Consider the following 15,191-nt stretch of genomic DNA (forward strand, 5'->3'; position numbering starts at 1 on the left):
CCGCCGAAGTTTTTCTATGATTTCTCAGTCCTAGAGTAGGCTTGCTGACTCACAATTTTCTCTTCTTCACTGATTACTTCCTGCTTTACCTGCCACCAAATCCCGTTCTCGCTGGTAGAGAGATCTCGCAATGTTTGTGACATATTTCCTGTGTCGTCTGTTAGATCTGCAGCTCTGTGTCAATGGGGCTTTTCAACCAAAACTGCAGGTATTCCAAACAATAATTTTCTTTTCTCTTTTTAGCACTGTCTTTTAGTATTTTACAGTCCCAATTTCGCCCCTTCTCCCCTTCTTTATCAATAGCTTCTATATTCAATCTTCCACCTTTTGAATTTTAATTTTTACAGTTCTTATTAGTCCCGGAATGATAGATAACAATCTGTACCTTTTCTGTGGTTATCCAAAATGGCTCCAGTCTTGCATGAATTTAGATGTTCAGTAGAATCAAAGGTTTGGATCTTGATGAGCTTAAGTCAATTGAATGACTCTGGAAACCTCTGTAGATGCTGGAATGCAACTCATCTCCGGAGACCCTTCAAAGCCTCAACGGAGCCCCCCCCCCCCCCCGGGGACTCCTTTTAAACCAAAGTAAATCTCCTCAGAATTTTCCGAGCATGTCTTGGACTAATCTCTGACTGAGAAAAGTAGGCAGTAGGCATTGGATTGCCTTTTTCTACCCCGAACAGAAGTTCCAGTCTGCTCCCCTTCAGAGAAGCAGTTCAGCTCGCCATTCTCCAACCCCCGGAAGTGGCCCAACCAGAAGCAAGTTAACTGGAAATCATTGCTGTGTCTTTCAAGTACAATAAGTTGTCTCTCTCTCTCCTTCTGTCAATGGCCCATTTTTTGTCTGCTATGGAAAGCCCCAGTAACCATGGAAGTTTGGTCATTTGCTTGGAGATTGTATACCAGCGGTGGTAGCCATTGAGCTGCAGTTCAAGTCTGCATAGAACAGAGAGGGAGTTCAGAAGCTGCTGAGGTCTACTTCCTGTCCCCACTGGATGGGGCACTATAGAAGGGAATAAGCACACAGCAACTCTGGCTTTGTCAGTCGGGGTGAGGCTCTCTGGATTTGCTAGAAAGCACTGGGGTGACAGTTAATGATTGACTGAGAGTCCTGAGTGGCATTGTTCAAAGAGGCACTCTGCAAAGCAACAGGTGGAATGAGAATGTGGCACCTGGCACCCCAACTTTGCTTCTCCAGAGCTGGATTTTGGTTACATTGAGATACAAGTTGCTTTGTTTTAAAATGTGAGATGCCAGACAAATCACTAATCCCAGATTACAGGAGCTGGTTGTTATGGAATGGCACTCTGCACATGCTCAAATGCATTTTTAAAGTATTGGTTTGTGTATCCTTTGGCACCCAAACCAGGTACCTCTTGGTGATCCCTGGTCAGAGCTCACAGATTCTCTTTGCAAACAAGGTCTCCTGGTAAATGCAAGTCATTATTTTGCTCCTTTTGGGGGAATGAGGTAGCAAGCACCCTAGCACCTGTCAACATGAAGAGGAGGGCAAGCAACTGATTACCCTTCTACAGGGAGAAAGGGCATCAGACACTTGGCACAAAAGAAGAGGCTGGTGGAGCGTCGCCACTGAGGGCGGCAGGGCTGGTGATGCCTATCTGGGAGGTGGGCCTGCCCTGTAATAACGCCGGGTGGCTACTAGGGTCATTCGCAAGAGCGAGGCCTTGCTGCGCTCTGTGCGTGTTCAAAGACCCGCTGCTTGACCAGAGCCAGTGGACACAGAAGCGCGGCTGCCTGCCCTGCTGCCGTCACTGGGGGAGGAAGTGGCGGTGTTGAAGGGACGGCCCCACCGCGCGGCTGCTTCTCTTGCAGCAAATGTGACGCGGCTCCTTTAAGAGCCGCAGGTCTATGGAAATGAGCCGAGCCGAGCTGCTGCCGCAGCGGAGCCGAGCCGGGCTTGCTTGGCAGGCGGCGAGACTGGCGCGGGGAGAGCACACGCGGCGACGAGCCTGTTTGGGCTGATCGGGGGAGCCGCCGGCGGGCGCCTCTGCCCGGCTCTCCCTCTTGGCATGAGACCTCGTTGCTGACCGGCCGACGGACCCACGGAAAAGAGGCCGGATTGCAGGCGGCGGCGGCGGGAGATGGGCGGCGGCTGCTGCTGCGCCCCGGGCCGGGCTCTGCTCCTGCTGCTGGCGCTGGGGATCCCCCGGTGGTCCCGAGCCCAGAGCCCCCTGGATCCTGTGCCGCCCGCGCTCTGCGCCCCGCGTGCCTCTGGGGGACAGCTGCGGCCGCCGGACAAGCAGCCCGCCTGTGCCCCGCCGCCCGTCTTGTGGCTCTGTCCGGCACCGCGTCCCGCCCGCGGCCTCTGGGCGCACCTGCTTGGGCCGCTGTGCTCCGGCGGCGGCACCACAACGGCGGCGGCGGCCGAGGACGGGCAAGTGCTGCTGCTCAGCCGCCTTCTCGTGGCCCAAGATCTGGGCGGCCGCTTTCGCCGGGGACGCAGCCGGGCGCTGTGTTTGGAGCCGGGCTCTCGCGTTCCTCTGCCGCCGGCCCACGCGTGGGGAGGCTGCCACCTGCGGTGCTGGGTGCGAGGCCGCGGCGGCGGCGGGAACCTCTCGCCCCACCCCCGCGGGGAAGTGATTCTGCCCCCGCGGGCCATGTGCCTCCGCTCCGGACACCCACTGCGCCTGGGGCTGCTGTGCGACCGCTGCGGGCAGAAAGGGCAGACCTTGGTGCGCTGGAGCCTCGGCCTGGGCTCCTCGCCGCGCCAGGTGGAGAAGCAGTGGCTGGAGGAGGGGGACCACCCGGACCTGGGGAGCAGCCGGAGGAAGCGCAACGTCAACGCCAGCCCGCAGTTCCAGAAGCCCACCTACCAGGTGTCGGTGCCCGAGAACAGGCCCGCCGGCACCCCCGTGATCTTGTTGGGGGCTGTAGACTCGGACGAGGGGGAGTGGGGCCGCTTGGACTACTCCATGGATGCCCTTTTCGATAGCCGTTCCAACAGCTACTTTTCCATTGACCCCCAGACAGGAGCAGTGACCACAGCAGAGGAACTGGACAGAGAAACCAAAAGCACCCACGTCTTCCGGGTAATGGCCGCAGACCATGGCTTACCACGCCGCACAGCCCTGGCCACCCTCACAATCACAGTCAGTGATACTAATGACCACGATCCCATCTTTGAGCAACAAGAATACAAAGAGAACATGCGAGAGAACCTGGAAGTTGGCTATGAGGTGCTGACAGTGAGAGCCACAGATGGTGATGCCAGCCCCAATGCCAACATCTTGTACCGCATTTTGAATGGCAACGGGTCTAACAGGATATTTGAGATCGATCCAAAGTCTGGTGTCATCCGCACCAATGGTCTGGTTGACCGAGAGGCTGTGGAGTCTTACCAGCTAATAGTGGAAGCCAATGACCAAGGCAAAGACCCTGGGCCACGCAGTACCACAGCCACAATCCACATCACAGTGGAGGATGACAATGACAATTCACCTCAGTTCAGTGAGAAACGTTATGTGGTGCAGATACCTGAGAATGTGGTTTCAAACACACACATCCTACGGGTGAATGCAACAGACCGTGACAAAGGTAGCAATGCGCTGGTGCATTATAGCATCATGAGCGGTAACACCCGGGGGCAGTTCTACATCGATGCCCAGACAGGTAACATTGATGTGGTCAGCCAACTTGATTATGAGATGAATAAAGAATACACACTTCGCATTAGGGCCCAGGATGGAGGAAGGCCTCCCCTCTCCAACATCAGTGGACTGGTGACTATCCAGGTGCTGGATGTAAATGATAATGCCCCTATTTTTGTTAGCACACCTTTCCAGTCCACAGTCCTAGAGAATGTGCCTGTGGGCTATTCTGTCATCCACATCCAAGCCATTGATGCTGATTCTGGGGAGAATGCTCGACTAGAGTATGCTCTGGTTGACACTAGCCCTGATTTCCCGTTTACTATAAACAACAATACAGGATGGATTGTGGTGGCCTCTGAATTGGATCGGGAGGCAATGGACTTTTACAACTTTGGTGTTGAGGCCCGAGACCATGGTATCCCACCAATGACTTCTTCAGCCAGTGTCAGCATTACCGTCTTGGATGTTAATGACAATAACCCTGAATTCACCCAAAAGGAATATGCTGTGCGTCTTAATGAAGATGCTGCAGTGGGTACCAGTGTCCTTACAGTCTCTGCTATTGATCGGGATGTCAACAGTGTCATCACCTACCAGATCACCAATGGGAACACCCGTAATCGCTTCTCCATCACCAGTCAGAGTGGTGGTGGTCTTATCACTTTGGCTCTACCCTTGGATTACAAATTAGAGCGCCAATATCTGCTTACTATCACAGCTTCTGATGGCACTCGGCTGGACACAGCACAAGTCTTTGTCAACGTGACTGATGCCAACACCCATCGGCCAGTGTTCCAGAGCTCCCATTACACTGTTAACGTCAATGAGGACCGGCCAGTAGGCACAACTGTAGTGATCATTAGTGCTACAGATGAGGATACAGGGGAGAATGCTCGCATCACTTACTTCATGGAAGACAGCATCCCTCAGTTCAAGATTGACATGGACACTGGTGCTGTCACCACCCAAATGGAACTGGATTATGAGGATCAGGTGTCATATACACTAGCAATTACAGCCAGGGACAATGGTATCCCGCAGAAATCAGACACCACTTACCTGGAAATACTAGTCACTGATGTAAATGACAATGCACCCCAGTTCTTAAGAGATGGCTACCAAGGTTCTGTATATGAGGATGTCCCAGCCTTCACTAGTGTCTTGCAGGTTTCTGCCACTGACCGAGACTCTGCCATGAATGGTAGGGTGTTCTATACCTTTCAGGGTGGAGATGATGGGGATGGAGATTTCATAATTGAATCAACCTCAGGCATTGTTAGAACTTTGCGAAGGTTAGACAGGGAGAATGTCCCACTATATGAGCTTAGGGCATATGCAGTTGATAAAGGTGTACCAGCCATGAGAACTCCTGTTGATGTCCATATCACTGTGCTTGATGTCAATGACAACCCTCCAGTCTTTGAACGGGATGAGTTTGACATCTTCATTGAGGAAAACAGCCCCATTGGTTTAGTGGTTGCCCGGATCACAGCCAGTGATCCAGATGAGGGCACCAATGCCCAGATTATGTATCAGATAGTGGAGGGTAACATTCCTGAGGTCTTCCAGCTTGACATCTTCTCAGGAGAACTGACAGCATTGATGGATTTAGATTATGAAGCCAAGTCTGAATATGTCATTGTGGTACAGGCCACTTCAGCTCCCCTGGTGAGTCGAGCTACTGTGCATGTCCGTTTACTGGATAAGAATGACAATGTACCTGTCTTGAAGAACTTTCAGATCATCTTCAACAATTACATCACAAACAAGTCCAGCAGTTTCCCTACTGGGGTAATAGGTATGATTCCAGCCTATGACCCTGATGTCTCTGATAATCTTACCTATAGTTTTGAACAAGGCAATGAACTGAAGCTGGTGCTTCTGAACCACAGCACAGGAGAGCTGCGTCTAAGCAGGGCCCTGGATAACAACAGGCCTTTGGAAGCAATCATGAGAGTTTCTGTTTCAGGTAAGATAGTGTGAGTGTTGCTGTGAATTTGAGTCTAAATCACACTGTTTAGAAAGACTGTTTAGTTCAGTTTCCTGTCTCTCACAGGAGGGAGATCTCATTCACCCTTTTGCAGGAGCCATGGTTCTTCCTCATGCAAAATTCTTTGTCATGGATAACCAACTCCTTAGTAACCAATCTTTTAAAACAGTAGACTGACAGTTTGGTATTAACAGCCTTTTAAAGCTGATATTCTCATGTTTTAGGTTCAGTAATAGCTGCATTGATCACTTTAGAATTGGTTGAGGCTTCCTAGCCAAATGGCAGACCTCTTTTGTGCAGGCAGATCCAGTTGGCTGCCCCTGTCTTTGCTTTAATACAGTAGCTGAAGCTTCAGTCTTTTCGTTTTTGCACCTTTTCCACAGGCTTCCAGATTGGGGGGGGGGGGGGGTGGCCAAGGAAACTTCTCCCTCTTTATTATTTTTCCATTTGAATAAAATCAACCACTTGAAGATAATTCTCCATAAAATTTACTTACTTTGCATCTATGTTGAACATCTGCTGGTTTGATGGCATCAGAGCAGTCTTTGGTGTCCAAGGCAGTGCAGAAGAGGAGGGAGAAATGCTCAAGAGGGAGGTTCTCTGGTGATTCATTTATTGACTAGGGCTGACCTCCTGGATTCTGAGTGGAAGCTGATGAAGAACAGGGCTCAGGGGGGTCATTTGGGAGCAGGGGCAAGATCCTTGCCAGTTCTGTGAAGCAACACTTGGTACTTACGTCAGTGCCCCAAGATATACTCCTACAATGAGCAGTCTGGCAAAGTGAGCTGCGGTTCACAAATGCTTGTGCCAAAATAAGTTTCTTACACTTGAAGGTGCCTCAGGACTGCAGTGGGCTCATGGCTGACTTTTCCACCATGTGTAAGTGGAGTATGTGCCCCAAGTAGGTTGGACAAACCTGTCAGCGGAGTTTACTGCCTGTTTTTTTAGAGAAGAGACTACCCCTCTTTAATTAGCTCAAACAGTCCTCTTTTCCTCTTTATTATGATGCCACAGCTGTGTGCACGGCAATTAAATTAAATTAAATGCCACAGTTTCAATGCAGAGCTTTGCATGGTATCCGGCAGACAGTGTAAGCAGGCACATCTGTCTATAGATGATGCTAAGGAAAAGCCGTGCTCACCCAGAAGGGCCAGTGGCAAAATCTCAGGACTGTAGGCATTTGAAACGCTTCTATGCAGAGGAAGAGTGACATTTCACTTACAGCATGAACACGAAGAACCAGTCTGAGAATGCAATTGATTAATTTTAATGCACTCCCCCCCCCCGCTAGAATTTTGATCCCAAGAAGGGAGAGATTCTGATCAGAGTCAGTTCAGCCATTCAGAATGACAATATTTGGTTCATTCATAAGGCAGTTATTGAAATACTGTTAATCAAACCAAGTAACTGTAAATGTAATTGCAGCTTCAGAGAGACTTGTGTGTGTATGAGGTGTTCAATGTTTCACATGTTTCTGTCATTTGTGGTGACTCACTTAAAGATCATGTGCCATCATTTTAGTAGCATTCAGTTCATTTGTAAGTATGTTACTGGAAATGACTGGGAAGAAGTGCTTGTGTGCATGACGAGCATCATGCATGTAAAATACTGTAGACTCTGATACATTAAAGACATAGCCAAAGTCAACCTAAGTATCTTTAGGCTGTATTCTAACTTGCTAATGCTTTTTCTTGAAGAATCCCGCCCCAAACGACTGAGCCATGGGTAAAAACATGTCACGTTGGTGTGGGCTGAAGGTTGGGAGAAGCAACTTTGGCAGGCAAGATAAACCCTACAGGCCTTGCATAGCTCACCATCACTGTGTGTAGTTAATCTCATTGTGAATCAGGCTGATATCAACTTGCTCATGCAAAGCCTCCCTCTCTGTGCTGGACCAAATTCAGTCTACTGCATATTCCTTTACCTGCAGGAGACCTGGGGCTTGATAATCTGTCTGCCTATTTTTTTTCCCCAAAGGCAGAGGCCCAGAGTCTGGGTCTTCAGAGGGAATTGGAGGCTTTTGGAGAGTATGAGCTGTGGCTACAAAACCCTTTTACTTCCTGCTTCTTCATCTCTTTATGTGGTATATTCCTCTGGGTAGTGGAGGTTTTTGTGGCCTCCAAACCTCCAGTGTCCATGACCAAACTGAAGATTTTGTCAACAAAACCATGATTCTGGCAGCTTTCACTGACTGAAAAGCCATTCCTGTCAATAATGGCAAGCAGAAATTGGGATGGGAAATACATTGTCTTCTCTTGTTGTTCCTTGGTGGAACCTCTCCTAGCCTAGCCTGACCAGCATCTGTAATTTCCTTCTCCTTCAAAAGAGTGACTAGTTGTTACTTGTCTCTTGGGTCCTTGTGTAGCAGCACCTGTTTGACAAGGTTTTGGCTAGGCATTAAGGAGTGGAGTTTATGGTCCAAATTTTGCTTGTGATGCAGTTGGCATCTGCTGTAAGGGAGAGCTAATGACAGTATTGTGTGCAATGTGAAGTGAAACCTGGCAGCTGCCTGTAGCAATCTTGATTTTTCTGGTTTAACAGGGCTGTGGGACTAGAAGTATTTGTGGTGGGAGTAGATGGCAGATGCGTCTTGAGAGCTGTACATTAAGTTGTCAGGTACACTGAGGGCCAGACTGTCCCAAATCCCTGCCATGGATAGTAGTTGCTTTTCCTGGCCATTCTATGTTAATTCATCTGTTGTTGATTTTAACTTCAAGGGAAGACGATCCAATAATTAGGCTGTACAGTTTCTCATGGCAGAGGAATTCTTCCTGTTATACAGAGTGAATCTGTTTTCCTACAGTCTCAGTCTTCTGAGTCTTGTTTTGCTCTTGGCAGCAAAAAGTGATCCTTTCCCCTGAGTTCATGGTAATCTGTCAGATATATGGTTATTTAGCATCTTTTTTGTAGGTTGAATAATCCCAACACTGTCAGTCTTTCTCCATGTCATAATTTTGCATTTTAATCCTTACAATTTCTTTTCTCATCTTTTTCTTCTCTGGATATCATTTGACTGATGTGTATCCTTCTTTGTATGAGGTGTCCAGAATTGAGTGGGAGACTTTCTGTTAAAGCCAGTTTCAACTGGCTGTGGAATTAAAAAAAACCCAAACATTGTCAAATGTGCATCATGTGCTTCCCCATACAGAGCTGTGATTATGGTGAAATTGTTGAGGCTGCAATCCTCGTGAAATGTGTTCTTTCTGTGCTGGCTCTTGTGGGAGCTTTTACATCAAGTTGGAACTTGCAGAGCTGGTAGTTGCAGAACACAGTTAATGTTTTCTGTCTCTCCCTTCCCAACTGGGCAGGCTCCCCCCCCCCCCTCCTCACAAGTGAAGCAATTAGGCATTCCAGATGATCACAGACTCTGCGGAGGAGCTAAGGAAGGAGAGATTGGGAATGTGGGCAGAGGGGAGAGGAGCTCCTTCTCCCAGGAGCGCTACTGCATATTGCCCCTTATTAATGCAGCCCTCCCATAGCATGGCCTGGCTGTCGGAGACCAATTTTGGAGATCCTTAAGAGCAGCTGTCCATGCGTCTCTGGCAATTAAACTCTCAGCATGGTGCCTGGAGATTGCACCTGCTCTGTGGGGACAGGAATACCGGAGGTGGGGGGAGGCTGGGGAATACTACATGCTGGGTAGATAGATGGAGTGTTGATAATATCCACAGCCCCTGGCTGTCATCAGAGCTGCACTGAATGATATTCTTGGCTCTGATGCCTGGGGAACCCAAGCCCCTGGTGTTACTGGAAATTGCTGCAGCTGGTGCTGAGACCTGCAAGGCAGGTTGTCCTTGTCCCTGGTGTCACTTCTGTAGTGTGGCCAGTAAAACCAAGGAAAAGTAATACCTAGTCGTATTCCTGGCTCAAGAAAGTTTTATGTTAGGTAGTGTGGTGTAGGGGCTGGAATGTGGCACTTGATTCTGGGCTGGAATTTCCACTCTGCTTGGGAAGCTTGCTGGGTGACCATGGGTCTGTCACTCTCTCTCAGTCTAATCTGCTGCACAGGTTTTTTGCTGTGAGGATAAAATGGAGGAGGGAAGAATGATATCATCAGCTGATTTAGGTCCCCATCAGGGAGAAAAACTGTGTATAAATATATGGGGTGTGTATGTGTGGAGGGGGGAGAAACAACAATGTTCCTCTGGAGTAAATCTCCAGTAAACTATGCAGTAAGTAACAAGTAGCATGATCTGCTGTGGCCTGTGTGATAGAGGCCATATTAGGAGGCACATTATGCTCAAATACACATAGCGGTAGCCTAACAGTTATTTCTGAAAAGGAAAACCATTTCCAGTTGGATACTTTGGAGTTTAGTTTCTAGTATTATGGGATAGGAGGAAAAAGTTCCCTCTGTCAGCTTTCTCTATGCTTAATATTATAAGCCTCTATTATGTCCCCCTTAATTGTCTTTTTCTGAACTGGGGAAAAGACTCAAAACTTTTCAGTCTCTCCTGGACGGGAAGGTATTCCAAAACTTCTTGCACTCCAGTTTCTCTCCCATGGTTGTTCTGGAAATAAATAGAATGGCTTTCTCTCCATGCATATGAAACAAAGCCATTTGTTGGAATTGGGGAAACTGAAAAGGGAAAGAGCGTCACTGATCCTGGATTTCCCCACTGGAAGCATCTTTTCTTGTACCCTTATATGCATTTCTATATATTTTATAATTTGGCTAAAAATACACTTCATATAAGTCACTTTGCTTGTGCAAGTCATTCTCATGAAGAGCAGCATAATATCAGAAGGGATAATGCCAGTGACCATTCACTGCTCAGATACGGCTTCCACAGCTCTTTTCCGGAATTGTCAGGTCAGTAAATTCCCAAGAACATGGTAATGCAAAAGTGGATGAAGACTGTTTGAATTAGTCCTTTCCCTGAAATACTGACCTCTGTCATCTGGCCCTTCTGAACTTGGCTGCCAAGTAAGCAGGAAAATCCAAACTTTCCCACTAGGGTTACCAGTGCATTAGTCCTTTTCTTGAAAGACTGGACTTACCTCTGTCATCTGGCCAGGGCTGTTTTTGTCAAAAAAGCCCAGCAGGAACTCATTTGCATATTAAGCCACACCTCCTGACACCAAGCCAGCCAGAATTGTGTTCCTGTGCATTCCTGCTATATAAAAAAAGCCTTGCCTCTGGCCTTTCTGAACTTGGCAGTCAAGTGAGCCAAAATGACTGCCAAGTGAGCAGGAAAATCCTAACTTTCCTCCCCTAGAGTTGCTGGGTGAGGCCGACAAGCTAGTGGGGGACTTACCAGGAGGCTCTCGGACAGGGGAGCAAAGAAGTGCAATTCCAGGTGAGCTGGCCATCACATTTAAGGAGAATGCATTCCTTTTAAATGCCTTCCCTCCATTGGGAATAATGGAGGATGGGGGCAGATGCCCATGGATTGAGTCTCCATGATATCCTATGGGAACTGGTCTCCATAGGGTATAATGAAGTGCCCATCAGACATTCAGCCCCCCGTCCACTTTCTGATAACCTTGAAGAGGGGGAGGGTCTCCAAACCAGGGGATCCCCTGTCCTCAGCTGGGGACCCACAACCCTATTTCCCACCCACACATTAGGGGTCCAGAAATGGGGTATGTTGTTGCAGGGTTGCCAGCTCCCAGATGGGAGTGGGGGATCCCCCAATTTCACTGACTTCTACCTACCGCCAGCCAGCTGACTGGTGGGGGGAAGTCCCACCCCCAACAGCCAGCAGCCAGTGTGACATCCTCAGTGTAATGTCATCACATGAAAGTGATGTTATCATGCTGGGATATCACATGGCAACACTCTGGTATTTTGGACAAAACTTCATGATAACCGTAGTATTTGTCCAAAATACCAGAGTGTTGCTGTGCGATGTCCCTGGCAAGATTGAGTCATTTCTGCATGATGTCATCATGCTGGGGATGTCGTGCTTGGCAACATTGCCCCACCCGCCTCCTGGACAGCTCCCTCCCACTCCCCACCAATGAGAAGGTAGGACCTGGCAACTCTAGCTATCAGCGATGGCATGACCTAACTTCTTGGGCAGACCAGGAAGGGACATCACAGCTCTGTAGGAATCACTAAGACTTCTATGGTAAACCATAGGTTCCAGTGATTCCTAGAGAGGACTGGTTTCACTTCCCAGTTTTTCTCATAAACGATGGCACACTATAATAAATGCAGATTCCCCTCATTATCCCCCCCCCCAACTGACTACAGGAGTGGGAAACAAGAGCTGAGGGATCCCTAGCCCTATCAGGAAATTGGTAATCCTGACCACACTGCAGCCAATCTAGGCTTTACTACAGTCTTTCTCAAAACTTCAAAGCAAAGCAGGTTTGAGAGAAAATGGAGAAAAGCCAGGGAAACCTGAGGAGATGTATGAATGTACCACAATACTGTTGGAAGCAGGGAAAAAAAAGCCCTGCTTCCCAACAGCATTAAACTGAGATAACTATGAAAATGGCCATTATGTTGGGAGTATGTTTGAAGCCATGCCACTAGCCATTTCATATATCATAATTTTAAAGATGTACTAGAGTTGCCAGGTCCCACCTGGCAGTTGGCAGGGATTGGGGCAAATTTACCAGATGGTTGCAGGTCCTTGCAAGCAGTGTACTGATGTCATATCCTGTGTGCACTGGAAGTGATGTCATCATGTTGAGATGCTGCTGATGCCCCCTCCATTTTGGCGAAGGGTTGGGAACCCTAATATGTGCCCACTCAATAGTTTACATAGCTATAGATGTATCGTACAGGCGCAGTTGTTGAGAAAGCTGGGTTGCATTGCTTAAGGAGCCTTCAATCAGTTGCAAAATAAGTTTTGCCACTGAAGCATGTGTGAAATGTCCCTAAGGGTGCAGAGTCTGATGAGGTGGTTATAGTTCCTTTGGAACTTGGTTGTCAGAGACAGAGTTATGCTACCTCTTGCATTGTGTAAAGATGAAAAACTTCCTTTATCTTCCACTATGCATAATTTTTGTCTTGATTCCAGTAGTGCCATTCTTCTGAGCTGAAGAATTCTAGCTGAACAATTAGAATATGGGAGGTTTCTCCTTGTTAGTTCCTTTTTCTCCAGTTTAACTGTGTCCATTGGATAGTGCAGATGTACAGGATGTGCTGTGAAGACCCCGGAATTCTACCTCCCACTTTTGCATTGGTGGTCACCAAATGGTCTCCCTGATTTCTGGTGCTTTGTAAATATTGACATCCATTAATCCTTAATTAAACCATACTTGTGTTAGAAAAGTTTAAGGCTATGTTATAGGAAATGTCAAATTTAAGCTGGAACTGCTTCCATAGGAATTGATTCCTGCATGAATGTAAAAGACGTAAGCATAAATCCTGAAAGGATCTAGCTTCTTTGTGTCATAACAAGGGAGCAAGAACAAGGGAAGAAGGAATGATATGGAACCACCACCACCCCTTTCCTGAGCGGTGAGAAGACTAGAGGAGGTTCTAAAGGGCTTTGTTTCCTTTGAATGAAAGAAATCTGGAGATGTACAATATTTGTAATATCCAATTTGCTTAAACAAAGCATAGTAGATTCATATAAAGCTAGGAGCTGATTCTGTATCAAGAGTCCATTTTCAGCCAAATCTAAGTAAATAATTCACAGTTTTCAGCCTCTGACGGTTTCCAGTTTAAAACGCAACTGTGTTATGTTTTCCACCCCCAAAACTCGGATGGGGTAGGAAGAAAGATTTTCAACCATCAAGAGATGTTAATGTTCTACTGTTCAGTCCCTAACCAAACCCAAAGAGTACCTAGACAAGGTAATTTCATTGACCTGGTTGTTAGGAGCATTGGTAGGCAACTATTTCAATTTCCAGGGTGCTCGAGGTACTTCCAGCCTTAACATCAGGTTGAAAACTTTGTGGAGGGAGGGGTAACTATACATGTATGCACGTTCAGCTTCTTCTACAAATTAACATGCAGAAATATCAGCTGTGGACATTTCCAGCCATTATATTTCCAGTCTGGCACAGTGCCAGCTCCTGGTTTTCTGCTTTCTCTCTCTGCCCTGCCATCCCATTTTCATCTCTTCCTTTCAGTTTCCTCCTCAGTCCCCAGAGGATTTCTTCTTGTTGTGCTGCCCCCACAATCCTGCCCCCACAGCTTCTGCTTTCTTAGCTCACGCTGTGTAGACTGTGTTGTTTTGAGCCACAGAGCTGAATTTGCTGAGGTTAAACAGTGTCAGGAGTATGCTGTATTGGCAGGAATGAAAATCCCAGAGCAGGCCAGGCAGGTGCTAAAACCTCCTGTCCAGGGCAAACTGGGATAGTGTGGAGGTGGGGCTGAGGCTGACTGAAGATAATAAACCATCTGTTTTGTATTTAGACCTAGAGGATTGCACTCCCATTGATGGGTGATGGAGGGAGAGATGTCCAGCCAGCTCTCTTGACAATGCTTGTGATGTTTTTTGCATCAGGGAGAATGCCGGCCTAAAAGGTGCAGTGATATGAAATACTGGAGAGTTAGAAGCAGAGAGATTTTCTTATCAGTGAGTTAGCATAATGGGATGGGAGAGACAGATGAGACAGAAAATGAGGAGCAGATTGCTGGCAGTAAGCTCTTGGGGAGTCTGAGACATTAACTAGGTCGAAGGCTGGAGATGAGAAGCTGGCAGGTCCTCTGGTACTTGCCTGGTTCTCTAGGAAAATACTGGCATATTTGATCCATCTTAATTAGAGTATGTGGAAGCACTCTCATAATAATTTGTTTCTGCAGTTGCTTCCATATATATTGTTGAAAATGGATCAGCTTTGTCAGCGTGCCCAAAAGTGAAGTCCTGATGCCTTTACTAACTTCCACTTCCATGTACTTTGTTGCAAAAAGCCTGTATTTTTATGTGTACCTGTTTCTTAAAAGTATTGCAAGATATTACCCTTAGTAGTCTCTGAACCATGGGTCAGAAAGCTTTGACCTAAAATTTCAGGGTGTATCAGGGTTTCATGTAGCATGTACAAAGGCTGTTCAAGTGTGCAAAATCCATGTCCTGCCTGTTTGAGACAACATGCGAATTGTGCATATTGGGAGGATTGCTAGTAGTGCATGCTTTTTATGCACATGGATGGTAGTCTCCTGGGACATACTTAGGGCTGCCAAGCCCCCGGTCCAGGTGGGGATTCCCCCGCCTGGGAGGTTCCCAACCTGCCGGCCCACATTGGACCAGCGGGAGGAACCTCCCCCTACGTCGCTGACGTGATGACGTCACCCGGAAGCGACATCGTTGCGCTGGCGACATTTTGTGGTGGCTCTATGGGAAAACTCTATGGTTTTCTCAGACACTCTACCCATTTGGGAGGGAAAACTCTATGGTACAACAGGTACCATAGAACTGTTACCTCCGAAATGGCTAGAGCATCTGGGAAAACCATAGTTTTTTCCTGGAAACGCCTAGAGCGGCCCCACACGCATTGCCATTGCAATGACGTCACTTCTGCTGCGGGATACTGGGGACTTGGCAACCCTAGGCACACTGCACTTTCCTATGAGGCATGGTCAGGGCCAGCCCTGCCATTAGGCAAACTAGGTGATTGCCTAGGGTGCCAGCCTTCTGGGTGCGCCAAATTGGACACCCCCATATGACTCTGTGATGTTATCA

General features: G+C 47.8%; 1 protein-coding gene across 4 annotated transcripts in view; it reads left to right on the forward strand.

Annotated features, from left to right (window-relative positions):
- Nucleotides 1-2,003: 2,003 nt before the first annotated feature.
- CELSR2 (cadherin EGF LAG seven-pass G-type receptor 2) overlaps nucleotides 2,004-15,191 on the forward strand; it is a 134,993-nt gene continuing 121,805 nt past the window's right edge. For 2 of the 4 annotated variants that reach the window (XM_060231581.1, XM_060231583.1), the window contains exon 1: nucleotides 2,004-5,583. In XM_060231581.1, coding sequence (XP_060087564.1) covers nucleotides 2,106-5,583 — 3,478 coding nt within the window. In that variant the 5' untranslated portion in view covers nucleotides 2,004-2,105. The remainder of the gene's footprint in view (nucleotides 5,584-15,191) is intronic. The other 2 variants (XM_060231580.1, XM_060231582.1) reach the window with 1 other exon arrangement.

This window comes from Heteronotia binoei, chromosome 2 (genome assembly GCF_032191835.1).
Source record: "Heteronotia binoei isolate CCM8104 ecotype False Entrance Well chromosome 2, APGP_CSIRO_Hbin_v1, whole genome shotgun sequence".
Lineage (NCBI taxonomy): Eukaryota > Metazoa > Chordata > Lepidosauria > Squamata > Gekkonidae > Heteronotia > Heteronotia binoei.